At 39.2% G+C, this 20,714-nt stretch overlaps 1 protein-coding gene across 1 annotated transcript in view; it reads left to right on the top strand.

Annotated features, from left to right (window-relative positions):
• The window catches only part of ZNHIT6 (zinc finger HIT-type containing 6), a 33,118-nt gene that overhangs the window by 8,935 nt on the left and 3,469 nt on the right, over window positions 1–20,714 (top strand). Inside the window, exons 6-9 of the mRNA XM_084266393.1 lie at window positions 3,026–3,094; window positions 3,877–3,957; window positions 4,362–4,442; window positions 19,483–19,607. Of these exons, the coding sequence (XP_084122519.1) occupies window positions 3,026–3,094; window positions 3,877–3,957; window positions 4,362–4,442; window positions 19,483–19,607 (356 nt within the window). The remainder of the gene's footprint in view (window positions 1–3,025; window positions 3,095–3,876; window positions 3,958–4,361; window positions 4,443–19,482; window positions 19,608–20,714) is intronic.

Here is a 20,714-nt window from a genome sequence, read left to right as displayed (position 1 = left end):
TTAATCAGAACTTGTTGTGAAGCAGTTTTGATAGCATCTACAGTTGACATCAAGTTTTCTAACTGGGCAGAGTTCAGTGGTGAGGGATGCTTCGGTTTAATAACAGACGTCCAGCAGGTCAGGTTGTTTTCCAAGACTTCATTGCATAGCAAAGAGCATGAGGCTATTCCAGGTCTAAACTTTTTCCTTGCCTCTTTCTACTCTGTATTTAATCAGTCTTACCTCCTTCTGCCTGCCATTTACTTTCAGGAAAGAGTATTATGGAGAAAGGTGAAGTAATTAACTACAGTTTTGGTACTAGCATGCTGAAAAAAAAAAACCAACACCACTTCATTTTTTCCGAAGTGAAACTTTTTGACAAGGAATGATCCTTTTAACTTCACTGTTCAGACTCCTTAATTCATAGCTTTTTCTGCACACTATTCCATAGACTAGATTATGCCTGGAAGGGGGAGGGAGGGTGCGTGAAAGCCTGAAAAGAATCCTCTTAAGCTGATTATACAGCTGCAGTGATGTGCTGAGTCTGCCTCAGTGAGCCCACAGGGAACTGGTCTTGCATGTGAAATCAGAATGTGCTGTGATAACCGTTTCTGCAGACACATGGAGTGTATTCCTAACAATTAGAAGTACTTGAGGAACATTTTTTTTCAAATGCTTGTGTTAGAGACAACCCTCTACACCCCATACGAGTTTCTGCGACCTGTGGGTCTGTTTCCACTCTGGGAGGAAGATCTGCAGTGCTCACATTGCCTTGGCCGTCTTCATTTAAAAATGTGACAGAAAGAAAGGCTGTATCACAATTCAGGTTGGTCACTTAAAGCAGGTAAACGTGGCCTGTTTGAAATAAAAATTGTGGAAGATTGAGTTAAATGGTGGGGGGAAGAAAAAAGGCTAGAAAATCTCATTTTAATTGATAACATAACAAAAACACCCAGCCAGTTAGTAATATATGTCTGAAAAGAGAAAGCTCAAGCTTGTTAATTGCAAGTCAGTTAAACTGGTGCCATAACCTAATTCATAATCCAGTTTGCTGTATGCATTTGGTAGTGTTGATGCTTCCTTCAGCTGTCAAGATGAAGGATTGCAAATCTTTGCTTTGCTCATCTTGCAAAAAACTTATAAAATTTCCCTCGCTGATTCTTTCAGTGAAAGATTCTTTCAAAACCTTTTTCAGTTTGGTAATTTAAAAGAGTGTCATACCAATATGCAAAATAGCTTAAATTTCACAAGACAAGATAATATGTCAGCATCTGGTTATATATGCAGTATAATTGGTAATATTTCTGTGTTGCCCTCCAGCTCTGGTCAGAAGAGCCTTACCTCTTTCAGACCTGATGTGCTCTAACTTCACCTTCCTGTTTAAGTACTGTGCTCTCATTCTCAGCTCTAACAAACGAGGGCAGATTAGAGGGGAAGGATCACAAGGTGGGCTATGAAACTGTGCAGAGGCACACGTTGCTTTGGGGACCTCAGCCTTAATTAGTTCTTTTTACTGTAATTATTAGCTCCTTGGAGCTAGGGTTCGTGCTTGCTCTTTTTGGGGTAAACTCGTAACACAAATCATTTCACTTCCACTGCAAGAAATAGAGTTCATCTGCAAAGCTCAGTTTTCTCCTAGGAATAGCCAGGAAAGGGAATGATTATCTTTTTGGTAAGAACACTTTTCACAAAGTACCTGGGTTGAAAAATTGGTGTCATAGTTAGCTTAGCATCTAAGTTTACTGTTTTGCTACTGGGTGCACATACACTTGTCTCTGCAGCCAAGAAGAACCTGCTGGATAATGCTTCATCTGCCAGATAAAACATTAAACAACATGTTGGAGCAACACTGTGTTTGCTTTTAATTGTAGTACCAGAGTCTTTGCGTAACTGATGGTGGTTATCCTGGATATATTGATTCACAGGTCTTAAGTAATGTTTTGGTTGGGTTTTTTTTAAATAAAAATAAATGGGGGTGGAGGGGGAGTGACATTAGATGTTCCTATGCTTCACAAAAATGTCTGGCCTCTGACTTCTAAACCCGTGGTAGTTCCCTCCTTCCTCTTCCAGATCTTTGGTGCTTGTTACAAGAATTCAAAACCAGAGCACAAGAATATGCACCTCCCTTTTAGACTGGACTTTTTCGTAGGAAGTACTTTTAGAAAAAGATTGTTACACTCACCATACTGAATGGGAGAATTTGAAGCAATGAGGGCTTTGACTTGAGTCAGTATTGACTTCAGCAGTGTTTCTGCATGTGAGGGAAAAGGCAAAAAGAGACTCCCCAGTCTAGTGAAGCGTCCTCTAGGTAATATGCTCCTTAAGATAATTGTGTGCTGGAACCATTCTTCAGTAGCTTCTATTCTCAAGTCCTAATTATGCTAGCTGGAAAGGGAAGATGACTCTTAAAATTAGCAAACTGGAGAAAGGAACATGACATCAATTTTAGTCTCCACCAAAAGCTTCCTGAGCTCTCTGTAAAACATTTTTTTATAACTTCTGTTCTCCATGTTATGCCAAAATGCAGCTTCCCTCCCTGCCCATGACATGTTTTCTGTTTAGGAGATGACTGCTGTGAAAAGTCAAGTCCCCTATTTTATGTAGAACCGAGCCTCAGCTGGAACCTCTGGGTTTTACTGTTGTACAGGTTTGGCAATCTGTCCAGGGTAATATGCAAAAACCAGTTTCCTTGTCTCAAATTAATGGGCAGCTATACATAGACAAAGCTGTAAGATACTTCCTTTTAAAATGTGAGATGCTGTTGGTCAGTTAACTAGTCATATCTTGCCTGTATTTGACTTAATTAGTCAGATTGATTTTTCATCCCACAAAGACTTGAAATTCAGAAGAATTTAGGAGTATTGAAGCTTTCACAGTGCATCTCAGTGTTTCTGCATGCTCCTTTCACTCTTGGAAAATGTCTTTAAAAATCTTGACTATATATTTTCTTCTGCATCCATGCTGTAGGGTCCCAAACTTTATCATAGAAGAAAGGAGTAGTAGTTATCAGCTAACTTTAAGAGTGTGCATTTCTCTTTCTTTTCAGGGAGAAAAAGTTCTACTGGCATTTGAAGCTCATATTTCCTCACTGTCATGCTGAATACACTTTAAAAGGGTATGGAGTTTGAAAAACAGATTTTTATGAAGTTTAAATTAGTCTGCTGAAAATTGAACTACAGAATATTTTGATCAGTTACCTCTTTCTCTTATACAAGGAAAACTATTATTTTTAGTCTTAATTACATGGTCAGTTAAATTGAAAAATGTACTTAAAATTATGTAGTCCTTTCCTCTTTGAAAGCTGGCAGGCTTTTCAAATCAGGCAAAACGTTTGATTCCTAGTCCTTTTCTTTACAGCAGCTTGTATATTCGTGATTGGGGTATCCCCTACACCTAACATACTCTGTTCTCATGGAGCAGATGTTCAGCAAGATTTGCCATCCCTCCTTGCCTGCATGCTGGAGCTGATCTTCATATAGGATGAAAAGGTCGCATTGTTTACTTTGTAGGAAAGCCCACAAGCACATTTTGCAGAGGCCAGAAACTTAAGCCTTTGTTGACAAATCTTTCTCCTTTTTTCCTAGCCTGAAGGGGGATGAGAAGTATGCCCTTGCCTATTTCTGGGGCTGGAAGAACAGCATGTTTCTGCTGCAGGGTTAGAAACTAGAGATATGCATCTGTTTACTCCTTGGAGATGCCAGTGAAGTCCCAGTGTTGAAATTGAGATAAAGCTGTCAATTGTGCTGCATCGATACACGTTTCTGAACCTCCCATAAGCTACTCAGCTGTGCCACTGTAGCATGCAAATACACAGCTTCCTCCAGAGGAGTTGGATCATGGGGTTTGTGTACGTGATGAACTGTCTCTTATGTATTTGATTTTTATCTTTGGTATAAGGGTGCCTGACGATAAAACGCTCGCTGATATCCTGAAGCCATACATTGATCCAGTGGAGTCAGATCCTGTAGTTTGCCAAAGGTGTGTATTGAATAACTTTTCTGCCTAGTTCAACTAATGCACTAATAAAAGAAGAACAGTTCTGAGTAAATGGCTTCAACTAGCTGAGTTCTCACTCTGCAGTACATCTTTCAATTCCTGTGATGAAAACCATCACAGCATTCACCAAGCAACTAACCCTGGAGTATTGCCACTAAATTTAAACCAGGAAAAGATCAAGAAATTGACTTGTGGCATAAAGATCAAATAACCCAGCTGCAGTTATAAAAGATGTAACCATAATTAAAGTCAGTGGGCCAACAATGAGCATCTTCCTTAGAGTAACTAGAAAAACATAGTAGTAATTATAGCCCTCATTTATAGTAAATAGTTAGTATGTGGCAAATGGTTCCATCATCTCTGTTGCTTTTTTTTTATTTTTCCAGATTAAGAATCTATGTCATGTCTCCTCAATCAGATGTACAAATTTTAATGAAAATAGAAAACAGGAAACAAAACTCTGTCAGGTAAGGCTGTTCTTTTCTTCCTTTTTCTTGCTTATTAATTAAAAATAGCAAAAAAAAAAGTAAGTTTTTTTGTTTTTAATAGTACAAATGGAGATTATATAACATCTGATGAATAAATGTCAGTGAGTAGTTGCCAGGTATCTTAAAAATGATTCAGCAAAAATGGGATTTCTTTTTCCACCATGTCAACACTGACATTTCTGTGCAGTTACTGAGTAGTAAATTCCACTGGCTTATAGTTGGACAATTTAAAGGCACTCATAGCTACAGTGGTGGAATAGTGACTGTGCCTTTACCTGAGCTGCTTCAGCAGCAGTCCATGCAAACATAACAAGTCTGCAACAAAGATAGGTTTATGTTAAAATGACATTGATTGCCTCCTGCAGATTCCTCTGTGGGTATGTTAACCTCCCCAAGACAGTTGATGTGATAGAGCGAGCTGTCTCTTTTAATCACAGCAGCAAAAATAATGTGCTTATCAGTATCCAGTCACTGCATTTGAAATAGCACATTTTTCTCAAATTTACTTTCATCACTCTTTGTGTTACCATATTTCTGGGTGTGGACTCTTAAGCCTTCAGAATTCAGACTTGTGCAAAATTGTTTTCTTTGTTTCCTGATCAGACAATAATCTTGAGCTTCAAAATGAAACTGTAAAGAAATATTTTTTCTTGGTATAAATAGCATTTTGAACACTCCACCCTGTTGTCATTGTTGCTGAAAAGGATATGTATCAACTCAAGTGTCATAGCTTATTGTGGTTGACCAGTGATTCCTAGTTAGGGTTCTTAAAGTACATTCTTTTCTTCAAATGTAACAAATGTAAATAATATGCTTCCCTAAAGCATGGTATATTATTTCTAAGGGGGAGGGGGGGAGGGGGGAAGGTATATTAAAAGAATTTTAGTTGTAACTGAGCTTCCTGTTTATGCTGTATTTTTCCCAGTACTATGAAAAAATGTGTAATGTACTTTGAAATTCAAGGTCGAACTCTTCATGGGTTTGATTGAGTTCCTGCCCATTGCAATTGTTACTTGAAATGCAGCTGTAATATTTGCCATCAGAGCTGTCAGCTAGAGATCTGTTGGATTTAAGTGAAATTGAAGGTAACAGAGCTGTGGTTCCTATGTGCAGGGAGCAGACACGAAAGGCCAAAGCTGAATTAGGTCTTGGGATTCTGGAGAGGTCTTTACTGACTGGAAGCTATCCAGTGTTATTGCATCTTCCAAGAACATTGCAATCATCAGTCAACCTGGCTTCACAAAGGGAAAGTCCTCTTTAACTGATTTGAGCCAGCAGTGTGCCCAGGTGGTCAACAGCATCCTGGATTGTATCAGAAAAAGCATCACCAGCAGGACTAGGGAAGTGATTGTGCCCCTATACTCAGCACTGATGAGGCTGCACCTTGAGTCCTGTGTTCAGTTTTGGGCCCCTCACTAGAAGAAGTGTGTCCAGAGAAGAGCTATGAAGCTGGTGAAGTGTCTGGAGCATAAGTCTTAGGAGGAGCAGCTGAAAGAACTGTGGTTTTCTTAGCTTGGAGAAAAGGAGGCTGAGGAGGTATCTTCTTGCTCTCTACAAACTACATGAAAGGAGGTTGTAGTGAGGTGTGGGCGTTGGTCTCTTCTCCCAGGTAACTAGCAATAGGATGCCAGGAAACTGCCTCAAGTTGTATCAGGAGAGGTTTAAATTGGATATTACGAATCTGAAAGAGTGGTCAGGCTTTGGGACAGGCTGCACAGAGGGGTGGTAGAGTCACCTTCCCTGGAAGCGTTCAAAAAACAGGTAGACATGAGGCCCCAGGACATGGCTTAGTTGACATGGTATTGGACAGACAGTTGGACTGGATGACCTTAGAGGTCCTTTCCAACTGTAAGCATTCTATGATTCTTTGACTTAGGACAGGTTTCCAAAGCATAAACAACCTCTGTCCCCTTCTTGAGTGATTAACTAAGTTAATGCAGGAAAAAACTGAGTATGCCTTCAGTATGTTACTGCTGGAGATCCTGCAGTACCTGGTTGGAAAGGCAGTATTCAAGCAATGATCTGGAATAGTCATTTGTATTTTAACAATAAAGTAATTTATACACAGGTGGGGTTTCCCCTGGCAGTTTAGTGCTTGGTTTTTTCACATTTCCTTTCTTAGAAAAGAAGGAAAATTTGCTTTTGTAATAGCAGATAAAGTTCACCTTCTGATCTGTTGAAGTAGACTGTGTGAGAAGGCTTGGGAAAGAAACCAGTTAAATACCAAAATGGCCTATCTCTTGTGCTCATCAGTTTCTTCTGTTGCTTAACCATTTTCCTTTTCTGGAGTCTGTACAATGCTTCCTTAGCTCCTCAACAGATTTGTTGAGAGAGAATTCTTTTTCATTGTTACATTAAATTAACTTAAATATACTTAAGTTTGAGCCTCCTCTGTATTCCCCAAATCAGCTACGTAGGTTGATATCAAAGTCCCAGTAATTGGTATTTATCCCACTCAGTGAATGTAAAGTTTAAAGCTTAAAAATAACTGTAGTGAGTTAAAATAGAAAAGTGTTTTGACTTGAAAAATGCAGTTCCTCACTTGGAAATTATGTGAATCTGTTCATACAAGTCAGCGGAGCAGTCCCAGCTGTGGCGGTACAGACAGGTCAAGGAAGCAGCATATTGAAAGAAAATTCCTCTCCTGAAAGGAAAGAGCAAAGTTTGTTTGCAGTGATGGGCCTGCGATGTCAGCAGAAAAGCATCTTCTGTCGACATAGGCTGTGTCTCTGCCAGCAGGAGCTCTCAGCGTGGTCATGCCAGCGTAGTTGTTGTGACAAAGGCTCTATGAGGGAACTTAAGTTTTTACTGTAGCTGCATTTACAGCTAAGTAAGAGAGAATTTATTTTGATTTCTTCTCTGTTTGGCTCCCCCCCCCCCCCCCCAGTTAAATTAATTTGAGGTTTATGTCTCTATTCTATAAATCAATACCTGGAATTGCACTGGGAGTACTTGGACTGGAGCGGGGTGGGCTTGCTGTGAGTGGTGTTCAGCGTGGGACAAAAGCTGGGTGCAGACAGAACACTCCCACATTTCTTTATCCACGTTTCCTTAGCAGCGGGGAGCTGTTAGCTGCTGGTTTGTGTAGCCTTGAGTGCCACTGTCAGCTCAGAGTAATTTCTCATCCTGTGCCACCTCAAAAATGCATGATTGTAGGCTGCATGCTCCTTGTATGGCAAAATCCTCTTCCATCGCTCTGTGTGGGCAGACTGAAGGAGTAGGATTGGTGTATTCTACTCATACATGCAAATCTACATGAGTATTGTTATCCAAAACTTCCCCTGTGCCTGTCAGAAAAATTCCTTCTCCACAAGCACTAGATAGTAGAAAGGCTGTAAATATACATTGTTGAAACGGATGTTGTTCTTAGGCTTAGTGGGACCTTTTGAAAAAAATACTTGTCATAGTTACAATGAAGTATTATTGAGGAAGCCCAGTAGTATTTCAAAGAACATGTAAGCAGGATTATTATGGACTATAAAATGTTAGTCTTGTAGTTTTACGATAAGTATGTTACAGAAAGATTTTAGTATTTCCTGCAATTGTTTGTGAAACAGGGGTTTGTGGTTTGGTTTTGGCTGTTTTCTATGTTTCACAGCAACCAGCCTGTTTAGTTTGAAGGTCCTTTGCAGAATGCCTTATGTTTTTTGATTTTCCTTTTTTTCTTTCACCATAAATACGAACTAGCCATGTAGTACAGATTTCTGCTTCCTCACAGGAGTTCTGCAGAACCTGGGGAAGCAAATGGATGAATCCACTGGTGTGCAGATGTCATGGATAGCTGCCAAACATGGTGCTCGCTTGCTTCTTCCTAGCTGACTTTCATCATCAGTGGCGACAGTTCTTAGAGAAATTTGTGATAAGCTCTTTTTTCTGTCTTCTCTAAAACCAGCTTGTAAGAATTGCTTTCAGTATGAATTGGTAGCAGTCCACAATTCCTTGGAGTAACCTTAAGCATAATATCCCCTCATGTCCTGTCCTCCCAACCTGTCACCTAACACTCTGTAACACCATAACTGTCACACCACTTGATAGTCTTCTCATTACTTTTTAAGGAATCTTATGAAGGAGGGTTGAAAAAATGAGTGTTATGCAACTCTGTTCTTCCTTTAAGACCTTGGTTTGGAAAAAATCAGCATTTCAATGGATTATAAGCTTTCTGTTTGATGGAGCTAACCTCTATCACCTGTTATGCAACGTTTAGTTGGTGGTTGGTGTCCATTCTCTCCTCAGGCCTGGCTGTTCCAAGAAAAGTTTAACTGCTGCCTCTTGGATGATTTTTGCAGTCTACATTCCTTTATAAAGTAGTCTTTTCTTTCTTCAGGATAAATTAGTGTCCTGACTGTCTTCAGTCCTTTATTTGGGATGCCTTCAAAGTGACTTCATATGGTAAGAGAATTGCTTTTTCCACTAAGGAGAGATGCAACTGCCAAATTATACAATCTGGTTTGGGAAATACATCTTATTTTATTGAGAATTGCCTTATTAGGCTTTGTGTAATAAAACAAACAAAAAAACCCAAACCCACCAAAAAAAAAACCCAAACCAAAACAAAAAACAAACCAATATAAACAAACAACCCCCAGGAAAAAAGATTTCCTAAATGCAACAGACCTTTGATATTTGCTCTAAGTTAATGATCAGGGTTGTTGGGGTGTTTTGTAACTGCAGATATTTAATGAAAAAGTTGCTTATTTATATGATAAGATGATCCTATTTCTAGGGGAAATAACTGAAACAGATTTGCCTTGCAGTATATGTTTTAATCTAACAGATAATTACTTAAGTAACTATGAGGTTAAACCATGCAAACACTTCTTCAAACGCTATCTTCTACTGGATTCAGTAATATCTTGCATCTGGGTTAGTTGCTTGTCTTTAATCAAGTGCACTTAGATCAATGGAATTTAAAAATAAAGCTTTCTTAAACACCAGTGTTAGGTCTTTTTTATAGTAATTTTAATTTTTGCCTGCAAATATATTCAGAATGGCATGTGAACATTGTTTCAGGACAAGTTGTTGTAGAAGACTTCTTTGGATTTCAAAATATTAGTAGGCACTGGCAGAATATTCAGGTGATTGGAAAAAAGATAGTCTTGTTGGCTTTAAAAGCTTTGTAAACTACCCACTTTCAGTGGACCAGATCCTTCAGTGAGTTTGGGTACAGAGCAGTAACAGACCGTATCCAGTAGCTTCTCTATGTAAAACTGCCACACTGTGCAGGGATGGGTATAGAAGCAGTTGTAGCGTTGTTTTTCGTGAGTAGTACTGGTGCGGCTCGTGCTTCCATTACTCAGAAAGCAAAAAATGCAGGGCAGTCTTGTTCCAACACCAAAGGGCTTCTTACCCTCTGTGGGGCTGCTGGCAGGTGCACATGAGAACATGGCATGTTTGTTCTGTAATTCTTGTGGGCCACAGGTAAGAAATCTGCTAAACAGCTGTCAGAGGCCCTTCTCCCCTAAATGCCATCGCGTTATGGTGGCGAACACTCACTTTGCTTTACTGCGGTTGCTTCCCAGAAGGCTGGATGATGTTAGTAATTTTGGAGCACTTCCCTGTCTCAAGATCAGCTGGCAGAAATGAGAGTTATTTCCTTGGATGACTAAGTTCTGTGCTCAAAGAGAATTTTCTTTTGTAGTCTATTGTTTTTAAATAACCAAGGCTTAGATCACATTAGTAGGTCACAGTAGTCACAGTAATAGATTTAGGAAGATGAAGAAAGTTTTTTGGTTTAGTGTGTGCAAATATGCCAACAGACTTCTCGAAAATCATCTTGGAATTCAAAGAGCAATTTAAATGTAATGGAACCACGTATTTTTAATGTAGCATTTATATTGGATTAATTCTTTTCCTGTGATTAAAATGTCTATTAGATACCCACTTTGTCAGGGATTTTAAGAGTATCAAAAACTGTTGTATTTAAGTATGTTGCAGATACCACCAATATTTGAGGCTATGACAAATTAAGGAAAATACTACCTTCTGAGGACACTTCCTTCTGCTTTATCATTTGGGAATAACTTTGTGTAAAACCAACAGAGCTTAAAGTCTTTGCTTTCTGCTTTTCCTATGCAACTCCCTTGCTTTAAAAGTCGCTGCTATTAGTTCGGTGCGTGGATCACTGCTTTTTATTATTATATTACAACCTCATTTCAAAAATAGCTCTTCATTTAACAAACAAACCTGCTAGAACTGGCACATTTCAGGCATTGTATTCTTTTTTCCACAAGTGTTGAAAAGTGTGGGGTGGTTTATTTAAGATTCTCTAGTCTTACTTAGGAAGCAATTTCCTTTCACATTTGTGTCGTACGTGGTATACATGAGACGGGAATTAAGAATACAAATCCCTGGCTGAACTGCTGGCCTTGGCATGAGTTGGAACAGACCCCAAGCTGGCTTTAACCTACGCCAGCACAAGATTGACAGTAGAATTCGTTACTCCTCTCTAGCTCGCAGCAGCTGGCACAAAAGCAGCTCTGCCAGCTTTACAAAGGCTTACAATAGTCATTCTTCACTGCACAACTGCAGTCAGGCTCTGGCGACTTTGTACGCTTCAAGGAGAAATAGAATTTGGTCTGCAGTGTGTTTCTTAAACACAGTGCTCCTGTGAATTAATACTCACTGCTGTTTTTTCCCAGAGAGTTGGGTTTTGGGTTGTTTTGGGGTTTTTTTTAATGAAAACTTCAGCTTTTCTTACTGAATACTTCATTACGTTTTCTTGCAGGCGATTTCAGGCTTCCTAGTTTTGTTACTGCGGCCATTTCAGTGTCGTTTTTCACATGCTGCTGCTTTATCCGAACACTAGTGACTCTGCTGACAAAAGCAATGCAGAGCAACAGATGCCAGGATATGCAGCTTTTACTGTAAAAAAATAGTCACTTTTCCTATCTACTTACGTTTTTCATTGAAATCCTCTGTTGCACAACATAGATGGAAAGCAGAAAACTATGTATGTATGGTCTGAATCTGTAGCATGCGTAGCTGAACGTTTATGATGTCTGACTATGATTACTTGACCTTTGAGAAGATTTTTGGGATGATTCCAAAAAAACCAGAATTTGTCCATCTTACTATCTTGAGCAATCATTCTTTCTTTCTTTTTTTCCCCCCTCTTTCTTGAAAGGGATTCCTTTATGAACCAGTAGGCGCCTGTTTTTTAAAGTAACAATCCAGCATTTTGTAACCCATGCTGAATTCTTTTGGATTAACTGTTTTATAATTAATGTTATTGCATTAGGGTTTCTTGAGTGTCCCAGCTAGAGTCTCTGAGACATCTATTGCACAAAGATTTATTTGAAATTCTAGCCTCTGCTCCAAAATTCTGCTGTCTGTATTGCAGCAAGTTAGATTCAGACCACTTACAGAGAAGGAATATGCAAGTAAGGAGGTGGAGGATGAGGTAGCAATAAAAATGTTAGCATTGGCTTCAGTCAGTGATTTGACCTGACTAGTCATATAGTGGTGTTCTGTAAGCACCACAGGCAGATCTGAAGACCATCAGACGTGTCAAGCAGATAGGCAGACCCCAGACTCTAAAACATAAAGAAAACTACACAGTAGCCTATCTTCTGCATCATTACTAGGTTTGAAGCATGGGAGTGGCATAGCCAGCATAGGCACAGGCATATTTTCTCTCTCTGAGGAAATACACATCTGGGAAAGGCTGTTTAAAGAGCAAAACTTGCCACTTGCTCCAGCTTGCCATTTCTACTAGGGAACAGAGAAAAATTTGCCTATACGTACTGTGTAACGTATGCATAGTGTGGGAAGTCCATGTATTGTGTAGCGTGCACTTATAAAGCAAACTTGAAGGTAAAAAGACAGGCCACGAAGTCCAATTAAATATTGCAGCTGAAAAAACCCTGTTGAATATTTTTTGACCCCTTGGCTGGTAAAAATGGGCTGTAGAGCAGAACAGCATTCAAACCATTTTCCCTATTGCAGTCTTATCATAAATGTTCTGAAATGTAGCAAGGAGGTTAATTCAACTGTGTCTGTCTGGGTTGCTATTAAAACATTTTTCTGAAGGAAGAAGAGGATTTGTTGTTAGCTTCTTGGAAGAAAAGGACACAGTGTGATGCTCGCATAAAGTTAGCTGAGTTTCTCAATTTTGGGGACTGGGCAGGGTGGGGAGGCTGGAGTAAGAGACGTCTGGGAGCAAAGATACAAACTCATTCACGGGTAGTTGAAATGGTAGGCTGAACTTGGAAGCTGCAGCCATCAGCATTTTCACAGAGGCAGAGTAAAGGAGAACCTCTTCATGTTCCAGTCAGGAAGGAGAAAACCTGTTATTTCCTCCCAGTGCTGCCAAGGGGAATCCCTCTGGTTTTTTCTCTTTCTTGACGGAAATGAGCTAGGGCTGATTGTTTCAACCTCGCCAAGGAAGGAATTGACCTTCCTGCTTGTTTGCCAAGAAAATTATTTGTTTTCTTTATTTAATAGCTTTTCCTTTTCATCATAAAGCATTAGTAACCCCTTAATGGCACTGTGATTCCCATGCAAAAAAGTGTAAGTTTGTGGACGTGTTAGAGAGATTCAGGCTATCTCCATACGGGCTAAATTTTGAAGTTAGAATTTGCTGTATAGAGATCTTAAATTACAGAACTATCAGTTCCTGAAGTGGGTTCATTAGATTAACTCACATGTAATAACAAAAGTATTGCCTATTTAGAAGGACTGATTTTTTCATTAGTGTTATGTTTGTGTTTAGTTTATCAATGCACGGTTTACTAGTTAAGGTATCAAATGGGATTTGACCTATTTGTTTTCTGAAATTGTTAAGGATTTTTCACTGGCATTCGTTCCTTTGGTATTCCTTGGTACATCCCCATCTCTGAAGTTATTGATGGTAACGTTTCATGAGGCTGTGTAACAGAGCACTGTAATTAAAGTGGATTTATGACGTTTTGCTCTTTCTCTGTGATCATGCCTGTATTTTATTAACGGTGTAAGTTAATGTCACAAGGTTGACTTCCCTGCGTTTTTGAGGAACCATCCATAGTTTTCATTTGTACTAAAGATGCCACCAATAACTTCTCAGTTTTTTGAAACTGCAGGCATTCATCTTCAGTGGTCAGGCTGCTCTCATTTCAATAACTTCTCCCTTGTAAAATGTCAGATTCCCTTTAGGCCTTCTGGCTGTCATTAACTCATTAGGCTTTGTTTCTTTATCTCAGTCATCTAGTGATTGTGGTATACCCTATTTCACTATGTCTGCTCAAATCTTAAAGATTCATAATCCTTCAGCTTTTGAGCAGTTTGTAAAGCTGCCTGGTTTCACAAAGTAAGTAAACTCCTGTATGTGTAAATAACTTGCCATGATGCACTTGAATTAAAGCATCCTTACTTGCTTCTGGATTTCGTTACTTCTTTTCATTATGTCTTATGAGATGGGGAAAGTATGTGCTTTCTTGAAATTCAGTATCACTTCTGTATTCTTTGAACCAAATTCCACCTAATCCAAGAAACTGACATTTGCTAGTTTCACATTTTCCTTCTGTTTTGTAGTACTTTCTCCAATAGCTAAGAGATGGTTTGTACTTAAGTCAATCTTTAGATCATTATGGTACGTCCTGAATCCTTTTACCACATCACTTTTAATGCTCAGTCCACTCAATTGTTGCAGCAGATGCCTTATCTGATTTATTTTTTGCATCAATGGATGTATTTTTCCATGATTGTCATTAAACAGCTTCCACTGTGTCTTTCTCTTTGTGCCTCATTCTCAAGAGGTTTAAACAAGGATGGCCTTTGTAATTCTATGGTGACATACTTGTAGTCTTATTTTGCTTATCTCTTCTTCCCATTAACGGTTTTGTAAATTTTCTAGGGTAAAAGTGAACAAACCATTGAATCTTTCTGGGCATCTACTGTTTTGCCAAACAATTTAAGTGACAATTGGTGTTTCTGCTACGTTTTCCTGGGTATTACTTCTTTTACTTCCAGGCTGTTTTAATTCCCTGCATTGCATTTGTAAGAAGGGGTGTTGTTTCATTTTGTTTTTTCCCATTTTACATTTTGTCAGCAGTTCTTAGATTTTCCAAGTCAAAAGGCCTCTTAGATGGTGCAAAAAAGAGAGGAGACTGCAGGTTGTTACAGCTTGTCTTAAGGCATGTTTGTTTGAGGATGATCTGTGATTGAAAAGTGGCAAGGAAAAGGAACAGCTTCATGGTTTTCTTGTAGGTATACAGTATAGGTGATGATGGCTGAGGTGCTTTCCTGGTAGGCTGACAACTTTTCTTCCTGTCCTTTTTGAGCTGGTTCCTAGCAGAACTTGTGGGCCAATTGGTTGAGAAAAAAGAGGACAAACCTTCTCTTCTTTGTTACTTAAGACAGGGATCTGACTTGAAAAGGGATTGTCTGGGCATCCAATCCGTATCGGTATAGGTTGAGCTATGCAGGTATCAACAATATAGAGGAGAGGTTAGTGCACATTTGTTGGAGCAAATTATGGAAGTCCTAGGCTGGGAGAAAAACCGTAGACCAAGAATAGGAGGAGGAGCTAGCAGGTTTTAAAATGTTTATGTAAACTGTAATATTCATATATATTAAAATATTAACTTGAACATGATTCCCATCCCCCTTCCTTGAGAGTGTTCAGGCAGAGTAATCTTTCATGGCATTCAGCTGTTGATAAGAAGTACTTATAAAGGAAATGTTATGGCAAATCACTTTTTTGGTTTCTGAGGTCTCTGGCTTTTTTTCTTGTTGAATTCCTCATTCTTTTTCACACATCTGGACTAACAAAATTCACTGTGTTCCAGATTTTTACAATGTCATAACTCTAGTGACCAAGTTAAATGCAAAAAGTTGCGCGTTATTTCAATACATTGTGTTTACTTTCTGCCCTGTGACTTTCCTTTCATACCTAATTCCAGAGTGCATTTCACTACTTCCATGTTCACCAAATCATAACCACACGAAGAGGTTATTCACCGCTCAGGAATGAAAGCCCATCTGTTAGTTATTATCTTCACTGTGCTGCAGCACTTCAGAGTGAGTGCTTGGGAGAGACTTCAAATGCCATACCCAGGCTTTGCTCTCTTCTAGGCAAACGCAGACGCCTAGGAAATGGTTTGGGGGGGCCTGGGGGGAAGCCTTGGTTCTTCCCCTAAGTTAGCAGAAGTTTGATTGTGAATTTTTAGGACTAGGCCCAAAATAGATAGCGTGATTTATTGTATCTGAGTTACGCCAAGTAAATAGCTCGGTGTTTCCACTTGGTTCTAGAAAGAAAAATCATCTTTGTTTAAAACAAGCTTTTGGTTGATCTCTCTCTCTCAGGAAAATCATGAACGTCATGATGCAGATATGCATTTCAGTAATATTTACAGTTATTTAGATGGTTAAAACTTGCATGTTCTCTTTTCAGTGTCTAGAAGACTGAGGTAGAGAAATAACACGGTTACAATTTATCTTTATTTCCAGATTGCGGATTTTTCATTATTGTTATTAAAATCAAAGTTCCTGTGGATGACATTCAGGAAAACCTGATCAGTGGGGAATTTCCTGCTGTCTGAATTCGTGGAGACAAGTTACGCCACTGCGATGATAGCCACAGGCTCCATTTGAGGGGAGCATGTTGTGATGCAGTGATCTAATGCGGCATTCCTGCCTGTGGGAGACAGATTAGGAGACTGAATTGTTGAATTCCTGGAAGGTGGTGGAATTAACTATAGATAGTGAAAATATCCTTTGCAGAAACTCAGAGATGCAGATCAGAGGTGCAGTGCCACATTAATTTCAGCATTTTGTGCAAGGCAAAAGGGCCTTTCATAGTGTGAATGTGACAGGTTCTGTGGGGACTGATGTGGGGTTGCTGAATCTTGTGGAGTTTTCTCAGTTGTCAGTTTTTGTAGGTTTTCAAGCTGCCTGCTGGCAGGCAAATTTTATTTATTTATTGTCCTTTTAAAAGCAGTTATTGTTATTTCATTCCAGCTCAAATCAAAAGCTGTTGTCTGCCAAGATTATCTCTTTGTGGTCCTTAGAAATTGAGTCATCTTATTAAGAAGAAATCCAGACCTCTTTCTTGCTTCGTGACATGAACATAAGTCCTTGCTTGGGGCAAGAAGATAATAAAAAAATTGTAGTATTAGATGGTGTTGGACAAGGAGGCTGAGGGAATGTGTGGAAGGGAGAGAGAAAAGGTAGAAAGTAAATACCAGGGTGGAAAGAATGATAGGGAAGGGTGCAAAGAGAAGTCCCACCGAATACAGGAACTGGGAAGCTGTAATACAGACACCCCATATGAACTGGGCAGCAGGCAAAAAGAGAAAGCAGGGGAGGGTTTAAAAGAAAGATTTTTAAGGTGGGGTGTTAAGGCAGTGGTTCTGTCAGGGTGGTGAGCTTGTTTAGAGCCAGGCTTATCTTCAAATCCATCCTGTCATGAAGGGCTGAAGGAGCTTGGTTAGGATGGCAACCTCACTTAGGTTGGTTCCTGCAACCAGAGCGTGGAAGAGTCTGAGTGAGAGGACGGACTTACACTGCTTGTCATTTGTATTACTAGGTTGTCACTTGACATAAGGAAGGGCCCAAAGAAGGCTGCAGCTCATGAAGTTCTTAAAGAGCAGGCTGTGCAGTCCCAGTGATTCAGGACCATGAGGTGAAAAAAGAGTATCTGGTAATACCTGACTACCAGGTTCTCCCTGCTGCAGCCTGTTGAGACCACTTCACATACATGGGGGAACCTGCATTCCAGTGGTACCCTACATCCTCAGCTTGTCCTGGTGAATAATTTCATTTTTCTTCAAACAGGTCTACCCTTTTCATAAGTAAACATTTAAAATGTATGTGCATATAGGCTTCTGGAAGATCCTTACAGCGCTGTTGTCTTTTGCCCATCAGTCTGTGTTGTTCATCCTCTGGTGTATGACTTTATTCTAGTTCTGGGATAAAATTGGGAAGGTTTTTATCATGACAAAGTCTTTCAGAGTGAACCTGAAAAGTGAGTCTTGCCTGAGAGCCTTTAATAGACTTAAGAACTGAGTGACAAGTACTAGTTTTCTTTTGAGATCTTCTAAGTGTGCACAGTCAAGGAAGAGGTTGGCAGGTGGATTAGCAGAAAACCTCAACTTGCACTTGTGTATGAAGTAGGGAATGTGGTAGACTGAAGTATTTTGGATAGCATAGGCAATAACTGCGAAGTTTAAAAAAGAGAAGCATTGAGCTCCTTTGTTGTATTCTCCCTGAAGTTTATGGCCCACATTATGCACTAAAAATTTGGATGTTTTTATCTGTCACTGTCAACCAATAAAATTTACTTTAAAAACAAAAAAGATAAAGCTCTGGCTCAGTGATCTAACACTTCAGTAATTTACTATCATAAAATAGTTTTGAGTACAAACGTTTTATCTTACGCCAAGCTGGACGCTAAAGATGTTTTGTCTAAAATATGAGATAATGGAAAGTGTATTGTGGCATGTGAATTACTTTAGCCTCTTGGTGGTAAATGTTTGCTTAACCAGAAAAGAATGTGTTGAGGTCCTTGCCAAAGGAAAGGTATTGCCGTGCTTTGCATTTAGAGTACTGTAAATAAAGCAGTAAATATGTTTCTGTTCATGTGTGTTAATCCACAAGTTATGAATGCATCCATTCAATAAGAAATGTAATATACTGTTATCCCTTTCAAAGGGTTTCAGTAAGAAGAGGTCATAATTACTGTGGGTTGAGAGAAACATGAAACCAAATATTTTCATGATGATTGAAGTTGAATGAGAGGGAAATAGTTTTTGCTCAAACTTAAGTTTCCCTTAAACCCCAAGAACTCAAATCCTGTTTTACCTTCAATATTCTTTTTGTATGCTGGGTCCTCTGATGTACTGTTCTTCATCACACATTACTGTAAATCATAGAGTATATAATTTCCTTCACCCCTTGAGTGTTGTTTTTGGCAAAAGAAAACTCAACTGTATAATATGTTAATGATAAGAGAAGACAGAACAGCTGTGGGAAATACTGTGCTTATTAACCACAGTGTATTTTGGTTTTGAATTACATTTGCCTTTAACTGATACAATAGCTCAGCAGCAATTTAATAATGCTGATTACAGAAAGAATTGCATAACTCAGATTGCTGTGTCATAATATCAGAGCATCTGTTGGATGCTGCAGTTAGAGCAAGTGAAAGCAACAGGGTTTCTCTTTCAGAGGGCTTCGAAACATCCCTTCCTTTCCCCAAAACCCCACATCCAAGTTTTCAGTTAGAGAGTTGGGAGAGAATATTGCAGTTCTAGGAAATAATTGTGGGGAAGATGCTCAGTTTACTTTATGTGACTGTGGTGTCATTGGTTATGGACCTGCCTTTACCCTCCTGGCTGAAGAGGAGCCATTTGCTGGGAAAGGACCGTGCATCCATGCCATGTGCCTCTTGGAGCGTGCACATACGTGGGGATTTCCACAGGAAGTTCCTTGCAGATGGTGCTAGAAGCAGAGATTTGCTTGGGCATAAACAGGGAATATTGAAAAGTCTTCTAGAAATTAGTGGCCCAATGTTCTGGGTATCAGATCCCTTACAGAGTTCTTAAGTGCTTCCAATGCAACTTTGCTTTAGTAGTTGATCAGTAGCTGATTATGTTTTTTTATTTCATCTTCCCAGTGCTTCACTGACAGTTCATAAGCAAACCTGGTAAATAAGGTGCACCTCTGTCCATGTAAATAAAACCTGTAGTGTTAAGCCCATAAGTAGAACACTGATTTATTTTTAATTCACTGTGGTACATATATCCCTGTGTCCATATCCAGTTTTGGTAAAGATACTCTTTAAGAACTCAAAAAATACTTCAGTCCTGGGAGAAATTTGACTTTGATTCTCTTCTTGTGCTTAGATGCTAGGAGAGTTAAAAAATGTACTTGGATAATAAGGGGATATGTAATCTGAATTGGAAGATAGTTCTTCTGAACATGGTATTATCTGAAAATCCTGTGAATTGCCAGAAAGCATTTTTTCCTTCTCTTTTTCCAGAAAGTGTACTTCATGTCCTTGGTAGTACTACTATCTAAAATAAACTTCCCTCTGCTTTCTAAGGTACAACGAACTGGATGCCAGCAGAAGCCTCCTAGACAATTTGAAAGGCAAAATAATAATTGAGTATCCAACATTATTTGTGGTTTTGAAGACGCTGAAGAAAGACATGGTCATTCTTGGCCAAGGTAAGCAATTTATTGTATTTATTTCCTGTTATGCTATACTTAGATATTTTAGTTAAATAAACAATAATTAAGGATGCATCTATTTATAATGTCAGGATTGTACAGTACGTTTTGTACTTCCCTCTGAATGTAAAAGATTGCTATAAAAAAGCTGTTATGAATGCTCAGTCTTAAAACTGCTGGCTGTGTTTGTGTGTTTTTCCTAACTTTGTTTACTCATGCTTAACTCTTTTTTTGTATATTTTTAGCTAGCTACCAAGGTAAAAGAACTCTTCAGACTCATGCTAAATGTTGTATGTAGCAAAATTTGACAGAGTTGGTTATTTTTAAAAAGTCAAATGTCTGGGGAAGGTGAGCTTTAAGCCAGCCTGCTAATCATACAAAGGAATCCTTCTCCAGTACTTCCTAGCATAACCTCTAACATTTGACAAATAATTCTGAATTCCAGGGTAGTTATTAGAAATGGTAATGGCAGAGTAGCTTTTCAGGCAGGTTACAAGCACAGTATTATCTTTCATAAAATTATGTACTTAATTGAGGGAAAACTTTCATCTTGGACTTAACTTAGAGGGGAGTTCAGGTCTAGCAGGAATTTGTATTTAGTTTTGAAGTTAATTTCTGTCGTAAAGGCCTCGTGTCCCTGCTGCTGCTAGCACAGGGAGCTAGTGCCCCTGCCTCTTACTCCCCCAGCTAGTCACCTTAGTTAGCAGTTTCCATACTTTTTGGTGAAGCACTGTAATTCTTCAGGATTTCTGAGGGAAAGCTTTGAAATTTGTTTGCAATGGCTGTTTCCCTGTAGCAACTTAATTGTGGCTCTATATGTGTATCATTTGATTAATTAAATTGAAGACTGAGAATATTGTACCAGTGATATCAAACTTCCATGGATCTTTGCTACTCTGGATAGATGACACTAAGGATCCGTTGGTGCAGTCTGCTCTCAGAGAAACAGCACACCACCATTTCCTGTGCTGTGCACAGCAAGAGCTTCTGAGAGTGAGCCACCATGCCAGGGGCAAAGGCTGGGGTCTTGTCTGAGCAGCTGGGTCCCCCAGTACTTACCCTAGGCAAGCACATGCATGTCCTGGAGTACATGGAAACCAGGAA

The sequence above is a fragment of the Gallinula chloropus genome (assembly GCF_964237585.1).
Source record: "Gallinula chloropus genome assembly, chromosome: 6".
NCBI lineage: Eukaryota > Metazoa > Chordata > Aves > Gruiformes > Rallidae > Gallinula > Gallinula chloropus.
The sequence above is the reverse complement of the archived record's forward strand: the minus strand, read 5'-3'. Positions and strand labels throughout refer to the sequence as shown.